Source organism: Myripristis murdjan, chromosome 20 (assembly GCF_902150065.1).
Source record: "Myripristis murdjan chromosome 20, fMyrMur1.1, whole genome shotgun sequence".
NCBI classification, from domain to species: Eukaryota; Metazoa; Chordata; class Actinopteri; order Holocentriformes; family Holocentridae; genus Myripristis; species Myripristis murdjan.
Window position 1 is genome coordinate 17,767,033 of NC_043999.1, and position 17,764 is coordinate 17,784,796.

General features: G+C 44.4%; 1 protein-coding gene across 1 annotated transcript in view; it reads right to left on the reverse strand.

Annotated features, from left to right (window-relative positions):
• The window catches only part of zfhx4 (zinc finger homeobox 4), a 91,571-nt gene that overhangs the window by 58,096 nt on the left and 15,711 nt on the right, over positions 1-17,764 (reverse strand). The window contains exons 2-5 of the mRNA XM_030079481.1: positions 7,456-10,021; positions 6,588-6,806; positions 5,862-6,156; positions 3,445-3,989 (exon numbers count right to left, since the gene is read on the reverse strand). Of these exons, the coding sequence (XP_029935341.1) occupies positions 3,445-3,989; positions 5,862-6,156; positions 6,588-6,806; positions 7,456-9,975 (3,579 nt within the window). The 5' untranslated portion in view covers positions 9,976-10,021. The remainder of the gene's footprint in view (positions 1-3,444; positions 3,990-5,861; positions 6,157-6,587; positions 6,807-7,455; positions 10,022-17,764) is intronic.

The following is a 17,764-nucleotide window of genomic DNA, read 5'->3' on the forward strand; positions in this document are numbered from 1 at the left end:
TGTGCCTAAAAGGATACTCCCCCTGCACTTTTTAACTTTCCTTGGCAACAAAATGAGAAAGAATTAGATTAGGAATATATTCAGGCAGGCTTCTATGTTTCATTTTCTTCCTGGTGATTGTGCTTGTTGGGCTTGTACCTTTTCACTTTAATCACAAGCAATATAAATAGCCGTCTTTGTATGATTAAGTGGCCGCCAAGGTTCACCATAACTATCTGGCTATTGCCTCATGCTAAATCAACTTTGAAACAGCTGCCAAAAGTGGCTCAACTCTCTGAAATGCATGCGCACATTCATGCACAAACACAGACTTTCTTGCTCTGTATCCCTCTCCCTTCTCTCTCTCTCTCTTGCACACACACACACATGCATGGGCACACCTACAGCAATGTTCCCTAGGAGATCCATATTACTCTAAACAAGCTGATCCTATAGGTTAATACCTCACATAATATACGCCATATACAGAGAGCAATGATGTGAAAGCATTAGAGCACTGTTGCAAACTGGGAGAACAACGCCAGATTCCTATGTATGTGGTTGAATATGAAAGCATATGCCTCTTGTGAGTTAGTAGCTGGTAGATTAGCACTAGACATATGTAGCGTTCTGTACCAGCATTAAAAGGACAAAATGCTTGCAAACAGTAATTGAGGGGGGCATCTGTGATATTCTAATGTAATCAGGGGATGATCAGTGAGGACTAACACCTCGTTCAGCCTATGACAGGCTGAATCTGTACATCCTGTTTACTGTAAATCAACTAAGAGTTTTAACCGTAGGAATGCCAACGTGTTTAATCCACTCAACACTCGGTAACTGTCACAGGGTCTATTGAGCCTCCGCCTGCTTCACCTCCTGACCTGCATAATACACAATCCTCCTCTCCACCTTCACCGCCCATCCCGTCTGAATGGTCTTTGAGCTCGTGTTGTTCCAGTCCTGTCCACTAGGTTTCCTGCCAGAGCACACCTGTTCCCTGCCTGCAGTCGGGCCAGCTCTGCACCAGCCGCTCCTCATCATCAATCAATCAGTCCTCAGCAGCAGAGACACCACTCATTTATTCATTGTGTTGCATCTATGGTGTTTCATGTTCAAAATAAAAGTCTTACCCTGGGATTTAGAGTTTTAACTGTTACCTTGCTGTTTTTGAAACACACTAACGCACCTACAAAATTGAGAACACACACACACAAACACCTTACAACCGCTAAATGTTGCGTCCAGCAGTAAAGAAATCCTCATTAATGTAATGCACTTGATCCTGTACTGTAGGTTAAAGCCTCTGAAATGTAGTAGCATCCGATTAAGCTGATGTAGATGTCTGATTAACTAAATCACTTTTAATATATAGCAGAGAAACAAGCTCAGGCCGGCATGACCAAGAAAGATGCCAAATATCGGCCATTTTGGAAGTTCTGCATGGAAACCTTTTATTGCTCCAAGTGTGAACAGGATTAATTAGTTAAATGCCTCCTGTTCAATTTTGGCTTTCTAACGGGCAAACTGGATGGTTACCCTGTCATGACCTGGGTAATCTCCAATGTTTCGTTGGCCAAGCCCAGGCCAGCTTACTGTGTGTGTAAATATGGCACTGTGGGACAGCGGTGTGTTTCCATTCGTGCATAAATGTGAGTGATAATAAGTGTATGAAGATATATACTGTATGTCTGGAAACATCAGTTATGATTTTCTTTTTTATAGTGTTTACTTTCACACAAAATTGTGCTTCAGTGTGTCATTCCTATAACAGTTAATTGAAATTATCACTAATAAAGATACTAATGAAGATAAATAAAGATACTAACAAGTTAAAAATATAAACATACTGATCCCCAAGATTATGCTAATAATTTAAGGAGATTTATTTTCAGTGTTACTCCTTATAGCACCCAATTATGTACTGATTTCCTGAAAATGTAATCAAATCAAAAATGCAATAAAAAAATGATACAATAACTAATATTGTGATAAAATGACGTGACTGATATTGTAATAACATTTTTACCGATCATGTAATACCTTTTTACATTATTGGGAATATGTTACATTTTTAAGTGGGACATTTTAACACCGATGCAGAAAACCTTTTTCTTAATTTCAAATTTGATTTGAAATCACTGCTGACTCAGATGAAAAAAAAAGTCTGTTTTGTCTTCATCACTAGCTTTTATAATGTTAGTCATCGTCTGCAGCTTCTGATGGTGTCCAGTCTAAGATCCACTCTTGCACAGCGACCAATCAGCATGTGTATGTGCTCGTTCATTTCCCATTGATAAGGATTGTAGTTATAATTTTGCCTGATAAAATTCAAGTTCTACATAAAGCCTAGAGTTTCCAAACATCAGTGCCAAATGTTTGTGTTGTTAGAACATGACATTAACAGTTTTATACATTTTGTGTACTTCCACACTTTACATTTGCGTGAACAGTAGTATACTTTATATATTATTACATTATCCATAAAAGTCATTACATAATCGGTGTGAAAAAAGACCCACCTGAACAGTATAAATTATTGGTAAAAATGTTATTATAATATCAGTCAGAATACTTTATTACATTATTGGCCAGGTTTTTACATCATTGGGTTTTATTTCATATTTGATTACATTACATGCAAATCTTTATCACATTATCGGGTGCTACACTTCTCTTATGTGTATTTGTTACACATACACTGAAAAAAATGTCAGTGACATCTTCCTGGTAGGCGCCATAGCTCCAGCCCAAATGTGTGTCCCACATATTTATACATTCAGTGCATGTCAAACTGCTGAATTTGCACATCCAGACCTGTGTGTGTAGTTTCTGCTCCACATTGTATCTTGCATTTTTGTACTGTGCAGTTAAGTCACTGGCAAATATGTATCTACACCAAAGAAAACAAATTCTTTTTGAATTATTTTTGAAGATGATCCAAAAAGAAAATGTGCCCATATCCCTATGAAGTCATTCTGGGCACTCTAACAGTGACCTTTCCCGTCTTTCTCATTCCATTCTCATGGGAACTTAACATCCGTGTGACACTGCAGTTCAAGGGGGTGAGGCAAAATCTTTGCTGTCAAAGTATAAACATATGTAGTATTCCCTTAGTGGTATTTTTTTTAGGATTAGTATTATATTCATGTGCCGTAGCAGAGCGGTGCCATATACATTATACAAAATAATGTCAGTGTTCTGCAAAAACATCTATGTCTGTCCTATTTGGACTATTTTTTGCTGTAATTTACAGTGGAAATTCCCTCCCTGACATGTAGATCATGTTTCATATCCCAGAGACAGAGCCAAATTATTAATAATGCAGGGTAAAAATGGTAGAATACACAACCATCACTGGGTGGAGAGGGGTTTGGGGGATACAGGGGTCCTCAAATGAAAAATGTGGCTTCAGAGAAGTGGTTTCGGCAGGACACTCACAACACGGAGGAACAGCTGTCTTACCTTGTAGAGGCGGATGGCAGCCTCGTGCCTCTGGTTGGTGGCATGTAGCCTCAGTTTATCTACGCTGTTGCTGTAGTAGTCGCAGGCGTTGCACTTGAGGTGCACGGGGTTGCCAATGGCGACACACTTTAACCTCCACTGGTTGGCCTTGCCCCCCTCCTTGATGTGGGCCACCAGCTGGTGCTTCTGCATGTGCTTGTCGGTCTTGCAGTGCAGCTGGAAGTTAGCCTTGAGCTGCGTGTTGTAGCTGCAGAGCTTGCACTGGTAGACGTCACCGACCACGCAGCGCCACTCCTCCTCGGGCAGGGCGCGCTCGGCGTTGACGTGAGCGCTGAGAGCCTCCAGACTGTCCGTGGAGTAGCAGTTGCACACGGCGCACTGGTACAGGCGCAGTGACGGGTCATTGATGGGTGGGGACAAGGATGAGAGGGTGGAGGAGTCCGACGTAGACATGCCCCCCATCCCGCCTGAGGAAAGCAGGGATAGGTCGTCTGCCATCAGTTGACCGCTGGCTAGACGCAACTCCGCTGATAAGTCATTATTCACTATGGACAGACAGAGTGAGAAAACAGGTTAGAGAGAGAGGAAGGTGTGGGAAAGGTTGGGGGGAGGAGTGCACACATGGAGGCATAGAAGGATAACTTGTTTGAGAGAGAGAGGGCAGGCAGTTGGCACAGCAGGAGAAACGGCACATAAAAACAAAGAATAAAGAAAGACAAAGCACTGGCGGAAATAAAAGACTGGCAAGCATAGGAAGGGATAAAGGATAGAGAGAAAGAGAAAAGGCTCTTTTTATTAAATGAAATTAAGTGCGGAGAGAGAAGCGAGTCCTCTATGTAGGCCTCTCTCACACAAAAGGATTTGATAAAATAAAGCCTCACAGAGGACTAGGGCTCCTTACAAAGCCTTGCCTATAAAAAACCCTAATAGGATTGAATCAGGATCAATTACAATCATCCTTTTCAACTTGCTAACTCGCTCATCAGGTAACTTTAATTACTACTCTCAGCAATTGTGGGATGGCGGGTTTAGGGCTACAGGCTTCATTCTTACATACACACACAGATTTGAAAAGCTGATCAATGCATTAGACACATTTTCCCTTTTTCTGCCCATCCACCCTTGGACAAAAACACATCTACCATTCATGTAATTGTAATTAACTCTTTCATTTGATCCTGTCCTGGCATATGAACGTATGTAAAAAAAAAAAAAAAAAAAAAAAAAAAGCTCAATATATCTCAGATAATGTCAACGTCGTATCTGTCTGGTGCATGGAGGATTTAACAATTATACATCGTCTGCCTCTCTTTTCTTTACAGTTCAAGTATAAATCCGCCAATTAGTGGAGGACTAATGAGGACCCGATTCATGTGTATGCGTGTGCATGTGTGTGCATGAGCTGAAATTATGACTAAAAACATGTTTTCAAATGCGGATGCACAATAACTGCAATTAATAAATGCGTGCATGCATGCGTCTGTATGCATGTACATGTGTGTGACTGTGTGGGTTTGAACACACCAACCAGCAGCTCACTCGGTCTGAACTTATGCACAACTGCGCTCACTATGGGGAGTTGTGTGTTATCAGTGTAATTCACTGAGAGTACATCTGCTGGCTGGGCTGTGACCTCCACACTAGAGGAGGGAGTGGGTTTGTAACACTGCAGGGTCATTGTTAAATCTCTCTCACTCCTACGGGAATCCGCTTCCTGCTGTGTGTGTGTGTATGTGTGTGTGTGTGTCTGTGTGTGTGTGTGTGCATATGTGTGTGTATATGCGTGGTTTTGTGTGTGTGTGTATATGTGTGTGTGTGTGTGTGTGTGTGCATTCTCTCCAGGGTGAGGGAAGGTGGGGTGATGTGTGTACGGGGGGGATTAAGCTGACTTAAGAAAATTACAAATGAAAGATTAAGAATAATTCTCATGTGGCGTCTCATAATCATTTTTTAATCAGTGAGAGGGGTCAGAGAAAGGAGACAATGACAGAGGGACAATATGAGAGCGGAGATAAGCGAGAAAGAGAGAAAAGAGGCAGGGCGAGGCAGGGGGGCAAGGTAAAAGGAGTGGAACAGAAAAAGAAGGGGGGGGGGGGGTATGGAGGGAAAAAAATGGAAAGCAAGAAAGGACAGACAAAAAGATAAAAACAATACTCCAATGGTATCAGGTGATAGATGAGATACAACAGATAAAACTGACCAAGTGAAAGATGAGCTAAAGAAAACCTGAAAAATAATCTTGAGGACAACAAAAATATGAGAAAGGGCTTGACACTTCTTCGCACCACATGGCGCTGTTTGAAAATGTTGTTTGTTTTTTTGCCTTTTTACTTTACAAAAATGCTGAATAAAAATAGCCTAAATTAACCACTTAACACCCCTCTCCAAAAAAAAAAGAAATAAAGAAAATCATTCACCTAATCCAGATCCAAGGGCAGCCGCCGTTCCAGGGTCTAGTTGGAATGGGTTAATCATCATCTGGGCATCTGGGCCGCTGGCTCCGGCTGGGCTCTCCAGTTTTACACCGGCCAGGCCCATGTTCTGGGCCAGGTAGTACTGGTAGAGCTCTGCCTCAGCTGGGGCCAGGCCCAGATGGAGACTGTGTTGGATCTGCTTCATGTTCTGCTGCAGCAGCATCATGTTGTGCATGTGTTTCTCACTGGTCATGTGGATTCGCAGGTTCCGTGCCACATTGGTCTCATAGTCACACACCTGTTGGCAGGAATTAAGGGAAATTAAACCAAAATGTAATGCTATTCTATGGCGTTTAATGTTACCATCATGAAGGTATTTTATTTTGGTTCAAATCAATTGATGTTTATTATATTTTTCAGTCACAAAACACTTCACACTGGCATTTACAACAATAAAAAGCTAGACCAAGAATACCGTTTGATGCAAGGATGGCAACATTGTGCATGCTGATAAATCTATGTTAGTTTTCCAACCTATGTTTTGAAATCGTGCTAGAATGAGTGAGAAATTCTGTTTTATTCTGACCAGAGGTCAGATGATGCGACCAAGAAAAATAATAGACACAGTGACGCAGAGGGAAATAATTGGCCCATTGTGGTGGCAGTGCAACAAGCAAATTGGTATGTTGCTACTGAAGGGCTACAATGATGCTCTGTTTGTTTCATTACCTCACAACGCCAAGTGGGCTTCTGTTTGGGCTTGGACGGCGAGGGTGCACCACAGCCTCCTCCAAGACTGGCACTGGGCACAGGGTTGGCATGGTTGTGGTTGTGGTTATACTGGGCTTCACTGCCACCATTCTGGAGTGTCTGTACATTGTTCAAATGCTTGTCCGACTGCATGTGGATGCTCAGGTTGCCCTTGGTGGTGGTTGAGTAGTTACATACCTAGAAAACAGAATGCAGAAGGCATTGATTTACTGATTTATACATTATTTGTAGTTGACATTTTTTATTGTATTATTCTGATATAATTAGACAACAAGTAATTTAAAATATATATACATTTTTAAGTAATCTGATGGAACTGAATTTATCTTAAAACCAGGATAGGCAAGTTTGAAGAGAAAAAAGGAGGCCAAAACACACTTGAAATCCTCTTCATTCCCTCTCCTACCCACCAAGTCAGTGGCACATGACTGAACATTGGAGTGAAACACTGCTCTACAGTTTGCCTCAATATGTCAGATGTCACAGCCCCAAAATGTACTTTGAAAGCAAACAGCAGAGCAATAGCCTTACCAGAATTGCCAAAGTTCTGACATATCTTATCCAATCATGCTCACCTAACATGGGGATTACTTTTGCTGTATTCAGAGAAAATGTCAACATTGAACAAGTTCCCTTGGGCAGCTTTAAAAGGTATGTTAAAGATGAAAAATAGATGTGCGAATGGCAAACAATTGAAAGAGACTGGCATTTTTAATCTTCTCAAAAAGTACTAAAAATGGAGAAAACAGGCATCGAAACAGGAAAAGGTTACTAGAGGAAAAACAGTAAGAATAGGTATGAAGATAGAAAATAAAGATGGACAGACCTCACAACGGAAGGGCTTGTATCCACAGGTATAGCTCTCGCCCCTGGCTAAACGTGGGTGAGGCTGGCCTGTGCGGCAGTACACACATGATCCACCAGACTCTGGGTGTTTCTCCTTCATGTGGGCATCCAGTGTCTGCTGATACTTGTAGTGCCAGTTGCACTTGGGACACTTCAGAGTCTTACAGGAATTCCGCGAATGCATCATGGTCATATGCCCTCCCAAGGACCGCGAGGATCCCAAGACTGTGTCACATTTGGGGCACTCAACCCCACTGCCTGGGGACCCTTCACCTGGACCTGGGGTACCAGGTGTCCCTGGGGTTCCAGGTGTACCTGGGTTTCCCGTGTGTTGGTGCAGAGGCCCAGGGCTTTCATCGTCTCTGCGTAACATCATCAGGTCAATGGGGTGGGAGGAAGGCGAGGACCCATCCCGGCCTAACAGGGCTTCACTGGTTGAGTCGCTGCTGCTCTCCTGCTCTCTGGCTGCTGCAAGGGCAGTGGACAGGCGGCCCTTCTCCATCTCCAGGTCCTCACACACAGGCAAGGAGGAAGAGGAGGTGGAAGCAGGGCCTTTGCTGTCTCTGTTGTACTTCAGCACACTGTTGGACAGGGGGGAAATGCTTTGGTTTAAGAGAGGGAAATCTTTGCTACTGGTGCTGTCGGCCCGCTGGCCTGTCATCGTCATGGTCATAGTCATGGCCTGCTCCTCCTCCTCATCTGCCTCCATTTCTACTCCTCCTGCACTTGAGTAAGCGTCCTCATCCTGCTCCGGACTCTCGCCTCCCACTGCACCGGGTTCCCGCTTGATGGGCGGGTACTGGCTCAGGTCCGGCCCGTTGGGTTGCAAAGTGCATGTGTCCCTAACGCGGCCCTTGCAATCACTATCAGAGTCCCGGCCCTCCAGGTTGCCACCAGTGGCAGCAGCAGCAGAACTCCCACCAGGGGTTATGTGGGCACCAGCCCCTCCCCCGAGGTTTGGGTTGGTCTCAGCCTTTGGCATGGGTTGGGTTCTGGGGGTTTGGTCACTGGAGGAGCTGCTGGCACTGCCCTTCAGGAAGGCAAAGCCTGCGTGGAGGGAATCAGCATTCTCCCCACTACTGTGGAAAGCATTCCACAAACCGCGGAGCCCCGCGTCTGGCCCTAGGAAGTTGGCAGGCGTGGGAAAGTGGGGTAGCACAGAGTTGGGGGGTTTTTTTGGTTCCAGAAAGCTTATAAGAGGTTCTTTGTCCTTGCCGATGCCCTGGATGATGGCGGAGACATGCTTGTTGCTCAGAAGCTTCTGCTCCTGGTCGTTCAGGGTCATTCGATGGTCATGGACGGCATGCGTCACGAAGGAGCGGCTGTAGCCAAAAGACAGCTTGCACAGGAAACACATCAGCACAGGCTTCCGCCGCCCATCGGCCACGCAACCCTCAAACTTGGACAAGTCCACATTGTTGGGGACATCTTTGGACACACAGGAGTTTTTGGCTGCGCCATCCGCCGTCAGATAGTCTTTGTCAGTCTTGTGGCGGAGGTCGTAGACACGGAAACTGTGCAACACGGGACCGGCGCCCGCCAGCCCTCCAGCTGAGGTATTTGGGAAGGAGGGGTGGTCAGCCGCCAGGGATTTGCTCCCCAGGGATGAGGCGATGTGGAAGGTGTTGATGATCTGGGGGTAGAAGGACATGGGTGCAGCGGGCTGCTCCAACCGCTCCCCCCCAGGGCTCAGACCACTCTGGCCACTGCTGGCCTGGGCATTGGGGAAGGTTTGGGGGGACAGCAGGCCCCTGAATTGGAGAGCTGAAGAGAGCCCCCCCTGGCTGCCACGCTGCTCTTTGGAGTCCTCCAGGATGAAGGCAGAGCCGTCGGGCTGGTAGACGATCTCGCCACACAGGTTCTCCACATCACTCTCCTCTTCCATCTCCATCTCACTGTTCATCTCCCCCACTTCCACAGCACCCCTGTCATGCTCCATTTCACCTTCACTCTCCTCCCCTACCACCCCTTCGACCTCCTCCCCCTCCTCCTCATGACCTCCTGCGGTAGGCAGGCGGGCATTGGGGCAGTGGTGCTCCATGTATTTCTGTAAACTGGAGAAGGAGCTAGAACATTCGTTGCAGGGGATCTCCTTGGCCGGTGCCACAGGAGATGTGGCGGGGGCAGAACAGTCCGAACCCAAAGCCGCTCCTCCTCCTACTCCTGGTAAAGTCCCGGTAACACTCCCGTTGTTCCCGGTAGTAAAGCTTTCTCTCCGGCTCTGTTCAGTCACAGGGCCGGTGGTTGCACTAACAGTGGTGGGGGTAGCAGTGGACCTCAGCGGGCTCACAGCGGGCTCTCCGAGGCCATTCTCCGGCTCTCCAATGACGGAGACGACAGGCGACGATCGGTTGTTGTTGTTGGCGTTGTTGCTGTTGCTGTTGGCGATACTGGTCTCCATGGCGACGACGGAGTTGTCCTCGGCAGCAGCGTCCAGCTTCTGGCCACCATGTTCCTGCTGCCGTGACGACACCATAGGGGGAGAGTCACAAGTTGCCATGACGACCACTACATAGGGATCTCATCTCATCCAGCCTAACAGGGACCTGAGTGAAAAAACAGGACAAAAGAGATTTAGTAAATCAGGGATAGTTAATACTGAAGCTCCAGACTAAATCAAACTTACTTTCACCCTACATTAAACTCTCATCATTTTAAAGTTGTTTTTTTTTTTAAACAAATAAAACATTTCTGTGCTGTAACTTTAATGCAATCAAGCAACAGCAGACTATATCTACCTTCTTGTGTCTGTTTGCAATTGCCTACCACTGAGAGATAAGAAGAGTGTGAAGCAGCTAGCACCATGACAACTTTTGAAAAGAGAAGAAATCCAATATTAAGTGTTAGGAAAGCTCCCACTTGGATCTTTGTCTTAGACTTGACAAGCTCAAACTGTTTGCCACCCCCACAAAAAAAGTCATCCTGAACAAAAGTTTCTCTAAGACTCTCACTGACCCCAGGGACCAGAACTTGGAAAGAGGAGTAAGGAGGTTTAAATGAATGAGGCTGCTTCCATGGTAGCCAGAATTAGGAAAGTTAGGAATACCCCAATTGTTTGGTAAATAGGTTTTTTGATCGGCTTAGCACTGTGCAAGAGTAGCAGTTTCACTTCTGTGATGTTCTTGTATTCACTCATTTCACCACAGTTTAATAAAATGTTTAAAGACTGTTTATGGGCAGTACCTACTAGCTTTACATCACTTAAACAGCATGGCCATGCACAAAATACTGAACACACAGAGGTAATACGACTACCAATCGCCAAGTCTATCAAACAGTTGATTCACTAAAACCCTGGTGTCTTTCTTTAAGAGGAAAAACGGACAGGAGTCTTTATTCTGTGGATAAATCTGCCTCCTGTTCTTCCAAGTCAGGAGTTTCTAATTAAGCAGCACCAACTGGCCTAATGTACTGAAGGTGTGACTTAGGATCTTTATGAGGACAAGGAAAGTAAGCCACCATACATCGCCAAGCCACTGTGTGTGTGTGTCTTTACATGGCCTCATGGGAAGGTATAACATCACTAGGTTCTAGATACTGTGAAGGAGACAGGGTGCAGACTCAGGGATAAAGCATTCAGAACAATGCATAAATTTCAAATGTCTTTTACTGCAGCAGCAATTAGAAACAAACAGGAACAAATGAGGGAGGGAGGGAGGGAGAGAGAGAGAGAGAGAGAAAGAAAGAGAGAGCAGGCTTCCATGAGGAATGATGTTTGGAATACCAGTGAGATGTTATCAATCCTGGGCTGCTGCCCATCTCTCAACCCCTCACTACTTCAATCTCTTGGCTTCTCACTACATGGCACAACTGCAAAGGCCCTTGCGGACACAGGCGCGCGCAAACACACACACAACACATAAAAATCCTCCTAAGCCCACAAACACACACGGCACCCTGCAATCGCTAGCCCTAACCCAGTGTGCAATCAAAGTGGCATTACTTCCTGTCACCTTAAGATAATGAGAGGGAAAGAGAGAGACAAAAGGGTAAGAGAGGAAAAACAAGAAACAGGAGAAAGCGAGGAAGAAAAATTGAGACTTCATGGCTACGCGTTCCCCCTTAGAGGGATTTTTTTTTTTTTCTTAGCTAAATTCAGCAAAACGAGGTCAAGGTTGTGGACGAAACTGTCTTTTCGCTTGATACAGTACCAGCGCCTTTCAGATGCTCGCGTGTAAATGAGCTGGCATTAGGAGAAAGCTTTAAAGAGCCATGTTAACCTTTAACCCTGTCCACCTGCTGCTTAATTCTCCCTCTCTTTCTCTCCCCCATGACAAAGCTACAAAGCAATTAGAGGATTAATCTGCAACAATCCAGGGCTAAACAAAGCCAGTGGGAGGGACAATAAAAGCGTGAGGAATGAAATCAAACGTGTGTGTGAGTATGCTTGTGTGTGTGTGTGTGTGTGTGTGTGTGTGTCTTTGTGCACGCGCTATAATCAAGTCTAATCTGACATATCCAGAGATGATTCCATGGGGACTAGTGATAGATTAAAAGAGAGAAATTATGTTCTCTCTCTCTCTCTCTCTCTTTCTCTCCCTCTCTATCTGTCTCTCTATACATGAGATTAAAGAGGGAAAAAAAAACAAACCACAAGGAGAGGAAAATGAATTTTAGAGATTATCAGTAAAACGTAGATGTGGCAAAAAAAAAAAGTGAGAGGCAGACGTGTGAACTGGACATGATGAAAATGTCTCGAAAATATTAATATTGCTCCGGCCCACCTGAGTATTAAATCTGTGCTATTTATGCCACGGGATGAAATGCGGTACAATGACCACCAAAGAAATCATGCGCAAGCCTGTTAAATAATGCACTTGTGTGAGCAGCACCTTCATGACGCTACCTGAACTGCCCTAATGCATTAAGAGCCGCCCAACAGGCAAATCAAACACTGCAATTTATATGTGACCTGCACAGATCCTGAAAACAACTCTTTTGGTTTTCATACACACGTAAACTCACACATACCTGTCTGCATGTTAAGTTGAAAGTAAATTAGCACCAATTAGCTTTACAATCTAAAAAAAAAAAGGTCCAGCTGAGAATAGATACTATGTCATAACACTGCACGATGTTAACACATGCATACACACACACAGTAGCCCACACACTGCCTGCCTTTATTTTGACTTAGAAGGCACAATCCCTCTTATTATAAGTTTTAAAAAGTCTTCTATTCCTGAGTTTATTTGCACATTCGAACATTACTGGTATGGACAGAAAGATAGCTGTGTCACCTGTGTGTGTGTGTGTGTGTGTGACTTCTTTCACTGTTTCATAACACTTTACCTGACTCACAGCAAGAAAACAAAATATAACTGGCGGTGTGGAGAAAATATAACACACACACACACGGCTTTTCTGTGTGTACTCAAGTCACGACTCATTCAGCTTTCTGCCCATAAATTATCCATCACACTCACCTATCACCAAAACATGTCTGCGCTACCTATTCCTGCAGCCAACCATATACATTTTTCAGTTTTATTCGCCAGAGTCCCTCTTACCGAGGCTTGTGTAAAATTTGATTGAGGGTAAAGCTGTTCAGAAGCAGGAGGTTTGAGAGCTAATGCGACACATGCGACAGGATTTACTACTTGTCACTGGTGTCATTTCACTGCTTATTTCATTGGGGAGCAACCCCCTTTGAATTGTAGCTCGGACATAAAACACTGCGGTTTATGAATTATGCATCTCCTAACACTTTAAGTACGGAATTATGTCTTACGGATAAGCCAATGTGTTAAGCACTTGGCACTGACATATCACCCCTGATGCTAACAGGCTAGCAGCCGTTTACATATTACTTATATGCACTGCGAGCCAATGATAACGTCACGAGGTCCTTCACTGGGCAAAATTTTGCTTGCTTGTCTTGGAATTTTATATTTTCTAATTCTGTCAGTATAACCATAAAGAACGCACTGATAAACAGTGTAAAGGCGATTCTATCTGCTTGGCGACTGTTTGTTCAGGTAACATGCAGCTATGCCAAGCGCCTCAATCCATTATCAAACTGAGCTGCAGCTAAGGGCCGGTGCTGGTTATTGTTGTTTTTTTTGTTTTTTTGTTTTTTTTGTTTTTTTCCAAGCATCACATCGAATTTCTCCCACTGTCGGTTTAAAGCTGAACTATAGCAAAACAAAAGAACAACATAATTGACCATCTCCACAGGTTGCTTGTCCAGTGCTGGTAAGGATAAATCAAACTTACTTTGTATTCCTTAATGTGCATCATTGCACAAAATTGGCATATGCATTACATAAGACTGGCCTATGTATGAGTAAATGTGTTTGAATACTGCGGACCGGCCGGGGGGAAGTCATTTTTCTCTCAAAAAAGTCAAGAAGCACATTTGAGGAGGTTCGTGCCAACAGGTGATCCGAACGCTGCAGTCTAAAATAGCTGCCTTGCAAGAGATGCTGCCGGGTGAGTGTCCACATCCATGCTGTCACTCCGCCGCTGCAAGTCAAAAGTAAAGTCGGACACATCTCCTGCTCTCAGAATACCTCTCTGGATGATCTTTTTTAAAATGCTAAAGCCCTGGCCCTTAACTTAGCCCATCTTCTCTCATGAAAAAGCAATGTGGTTCAATGTGGCCTGGTTAAGCGTCTGAAGTAATCCTAATCCATTTAGCATGCATTAGTTTAGCATTGAGGCTAAAACAGGATGTCAGTGATAGCTGGACACACGAGTCATGAGACGTCTGGCCTTGCCATCAGTTAAATTCCCCGTTTTACCCCCAAAACAAAACACAACACAAAATTATTATTTTGGTTGAGGACACCAAAACTTTTGGACGTGCGGATCTGAGGTTTGGTGAGGCACACACTCCAAAAGCTAATCAAAAGTTATTTTACATGTAAATACGCAAACGCGGAAGTTATTTGATTTCCCTCTCTGCTCTATTCCCCGGGCTTCACACCTTTCACAACAGTAGTGCCCTCTCTCTTTTTTTAAGGCAGATCATGTTACTGCTGTGCTCAGTAACCTTCTCTCCCTTCCCTACTGGCTTCCTTCGCTCTGCTTACCAACCGGACTCCTTTCCTTTCATTTTAAGAGAGGGAGAGAGAGAGGGAGAGGGAAAGAAAGAAAGAGAGAGAGAGAGAGAGAGAGAGAGAGAGAGAGAGAGAGAGAGAGAGAGAGAGAGAGACTAACAATGAAGCCCAGGTTTTTCCACTCTGCAGAAACGGTTCCCTTCTTTTCACAGAAGAACAAAAGAGATGGCCTCAGCCACTCCTACCTCTGTTTTTTAATTAAGCATGTCCCTTGCTTTCACACACACACACACACACACAGACACACAGACACACACACACATATACATACACACACACCAAGGTGATTAAAGTGGCGGATCAGATCCAGCAAATAATAGGCCAGGAATGCCTGCTTTGGACACTGCTAGTTCTGATGGGAGAGAGCAGCTAAGAGACTCCTTGGCCTATTGTTTCTCTCTCTCTCCCTCCCTCCCTCCCTCCCTCTCTCTCTCTCTCTCCCTTTCTTTTTCTATCTCTCTCTCTCTCTCACTCTCACTCTCACTCTCTCTCTATCCCTCCATCTGCTTTTCAGTAGCTCCCTGAGAGAGAGGCAAGCTAAAGCAGGGGATTTCTCCACACAGTTTTCCCAGCCCCTCTTTCTTTCTTTCTTTCTTTCTTTCATTCGTTCTTTCTCCCGCTGTGGCTGAGGTTATTCTTAAAACACTTCAGTTTTAGATGGAAGTTGGACGCCATTATTGCCTAGAGGAAGTCAGGAAGGGGACAATGTCATTGTCAGAGCCAAAGCCGGGGTTGTGGCACAACAAACACACAGCCTGAATGTGCAGAGACATGATCAGTTTGATTTACCATACAAAGCACTAAGCCACATTGAGATTTCCTGCTATACAAATGACAGCAGTGTTCATTATTAAAGGCTACCTCATACAGAACCATGCAGATGTATGATCTTGTTGTTGTTATGAACGTATTAGGACCACGTTTATACCCAAGTCGATGTCGGTGTATGTCCTCTGTACACTGTGTTACCTGAGGCACTGGGCGCCTGTGCTTTCCTAGTGATGTCATCGCCTCCCCCCGCTTTTGTCCTCCTGTCTAGCTATCAAGCATTAGCCAGAGTTGCAGCCAGTTAAAGGCCAAACCTGTAATTGCATTGTCGCCAAACTACTGGCTCTGTTTACATGAAGATCTACTGGGTTCAAGCTCTTCCCTGCTATCATCCAACCACTGCAAGGACAGACAGCGCTGCTAATATTAATATTTGTAACATATGCAAACACTGGAATAAAACAAATCTGTGTTTTAGGGCAAAATCACCTAAGTCTAAAACCTTTATTTTTCATCTGCATGTCAAAATATTCCATGACATATGTGAATATGCCTAGTATTTGGCCAGTGAAATTCAGGTTGTGTCTTTGAAGTGACTCGGGAAAGCTCGCAAAGTCAAATGACGAAGTCAGAAGACAGCGTGAGACTATGGGTTTCTGTCCATTCCCCGAGGTCTCCAAGAAGGTCATCTCTCTCTCGGCATGTGGCCCCTCAGCCTAACACCAAATCTTCTATCAAAATGTCACTGAGCGTTAGCCAAAGACAAAGGCGAAGGGCGCGGTGAAAGCCTCGGCATCCATCTCCCACTGTCAGTGCCATGAATAGGCCTCCTCAGGTCTAATTAGACCTGTTTATTTGTTGCCATGCAGAAACGGAGGGATGAAAAAACAGAGGAGATGAAGGAGGGGGGGGAATTATCTCCTTCTTCACAATGCAAAAGGAGCTTTGGCTGCCATCAAAGAGCTTGGATGCATGCGTGCGCGCGCACACATATACACACACATGCACGCAATCACAGAAGAGGGCTTAATGCTCTCTGTTTAAAAGAAAGAACAGAGGGACCAAACTGCAAAAGGATGAGGGGGTGAGGGGTTTTTTGCGTGACCGAGTGTTTTTGTCTCCTTCACTTTTTAACCTCACAAAGGGTTTTCATGCAGCCCTTGTTTGTTGCCTAGAGGTGTAATATTAGACACTAGATGCAGTGGCTCTCCCCAACGCCCCCCACACCCTTTTCTGTCTGCCTGTCCTCTCCCCTACCGTCTCCCTTGTGAGCAAAGGCTTTCATTACCAGAAGACACCTTATCATTATTGCAAGGCGCGGCCCAGACACCTAAAGCAAGCACCACTCCATTTAGCACAGGAATCTTGTTCGACAAATTACCTTCTCCGCAAAAATGCCTTTTAGCAAATCAAAATCAAAATTATGCCTACACTAGCAATGATCTCGGATTGGAGAAGGGGGAAAAAAAAAATAATGGGGACAGAAATTTAGAAGGGGAGGGGGAGCGAGAATAAAGAGGAGAAATGGAGAGGACGGAAGTGGTGGAGGTTTTTCTTTTTCTTTTCCTAGAACAGGTATGCGAGTTCCATCCCCGAGGTTGATGACAAGTAAATTGGTCTCATTGGTTGCTCCGGTAACATTACACCCAACTGCCCCCAGGACCGTACCTGATATTTCATTGTTAGAGAAAAATACCTAGGCAACATGGGGGATATCAAGCGACAAGTGAGACGGGAGCGTCATAGGACACAAAAATAGTCAAGTATGCAAATTCAAACCTCTTGACCAGGTGTTTGACACAAAGTCATGCACAACAGGAAAGCTAATATACCCGTGGTTTGCTTGAAACTTTGCAAGAAGTCAACTACAAAGGGGCCATTTGTTTTCTCTCGGAGAAGGATGGGTCCTAAAATCTGATCGAGGATCAGATTACACAAGCCCCTATCCTAACTTTAACCATTAAGAGGTGAAAACATCTCTCATGCCCTCCAGTCACTATTTAGGGGAAACTGTCCCCTAAGACTATAGGACTTTCTGCTGAGGTGAAACATGAACTCTTTCCACCCAATTTAAACTTAATTTCTTTTTTTTTTTTTAATCTACTAAGAACCTTTGAAAGGAAAAGAAAAACCTGGATGTGTGTTCTAGTTCAGTGTCAGCCTTTATCCGCTTATTGAGAATCTTCATATTGACAAAAGGTTAAAAGCTTTAAGACAATTTTGACAGGATTTAAGTTTTTTTTTTTTTTTTTTTTTTACAAATGGACTATGGGCGTACACAGTCCAGTCTAAATATATGCAGTCTCTCCCCTTTGAAGAGGCAATGTTTCAAACTAAACTCAAACTGAAACATGAAAATAAACAGTCAGACACTGCTGGGTCGCAGCCACCGCTTACTGCCCCTGCTAAAGATTTTTCCAGCATCAAAGGCAAAGCCAATCTACATGGCTAATGCCTTCA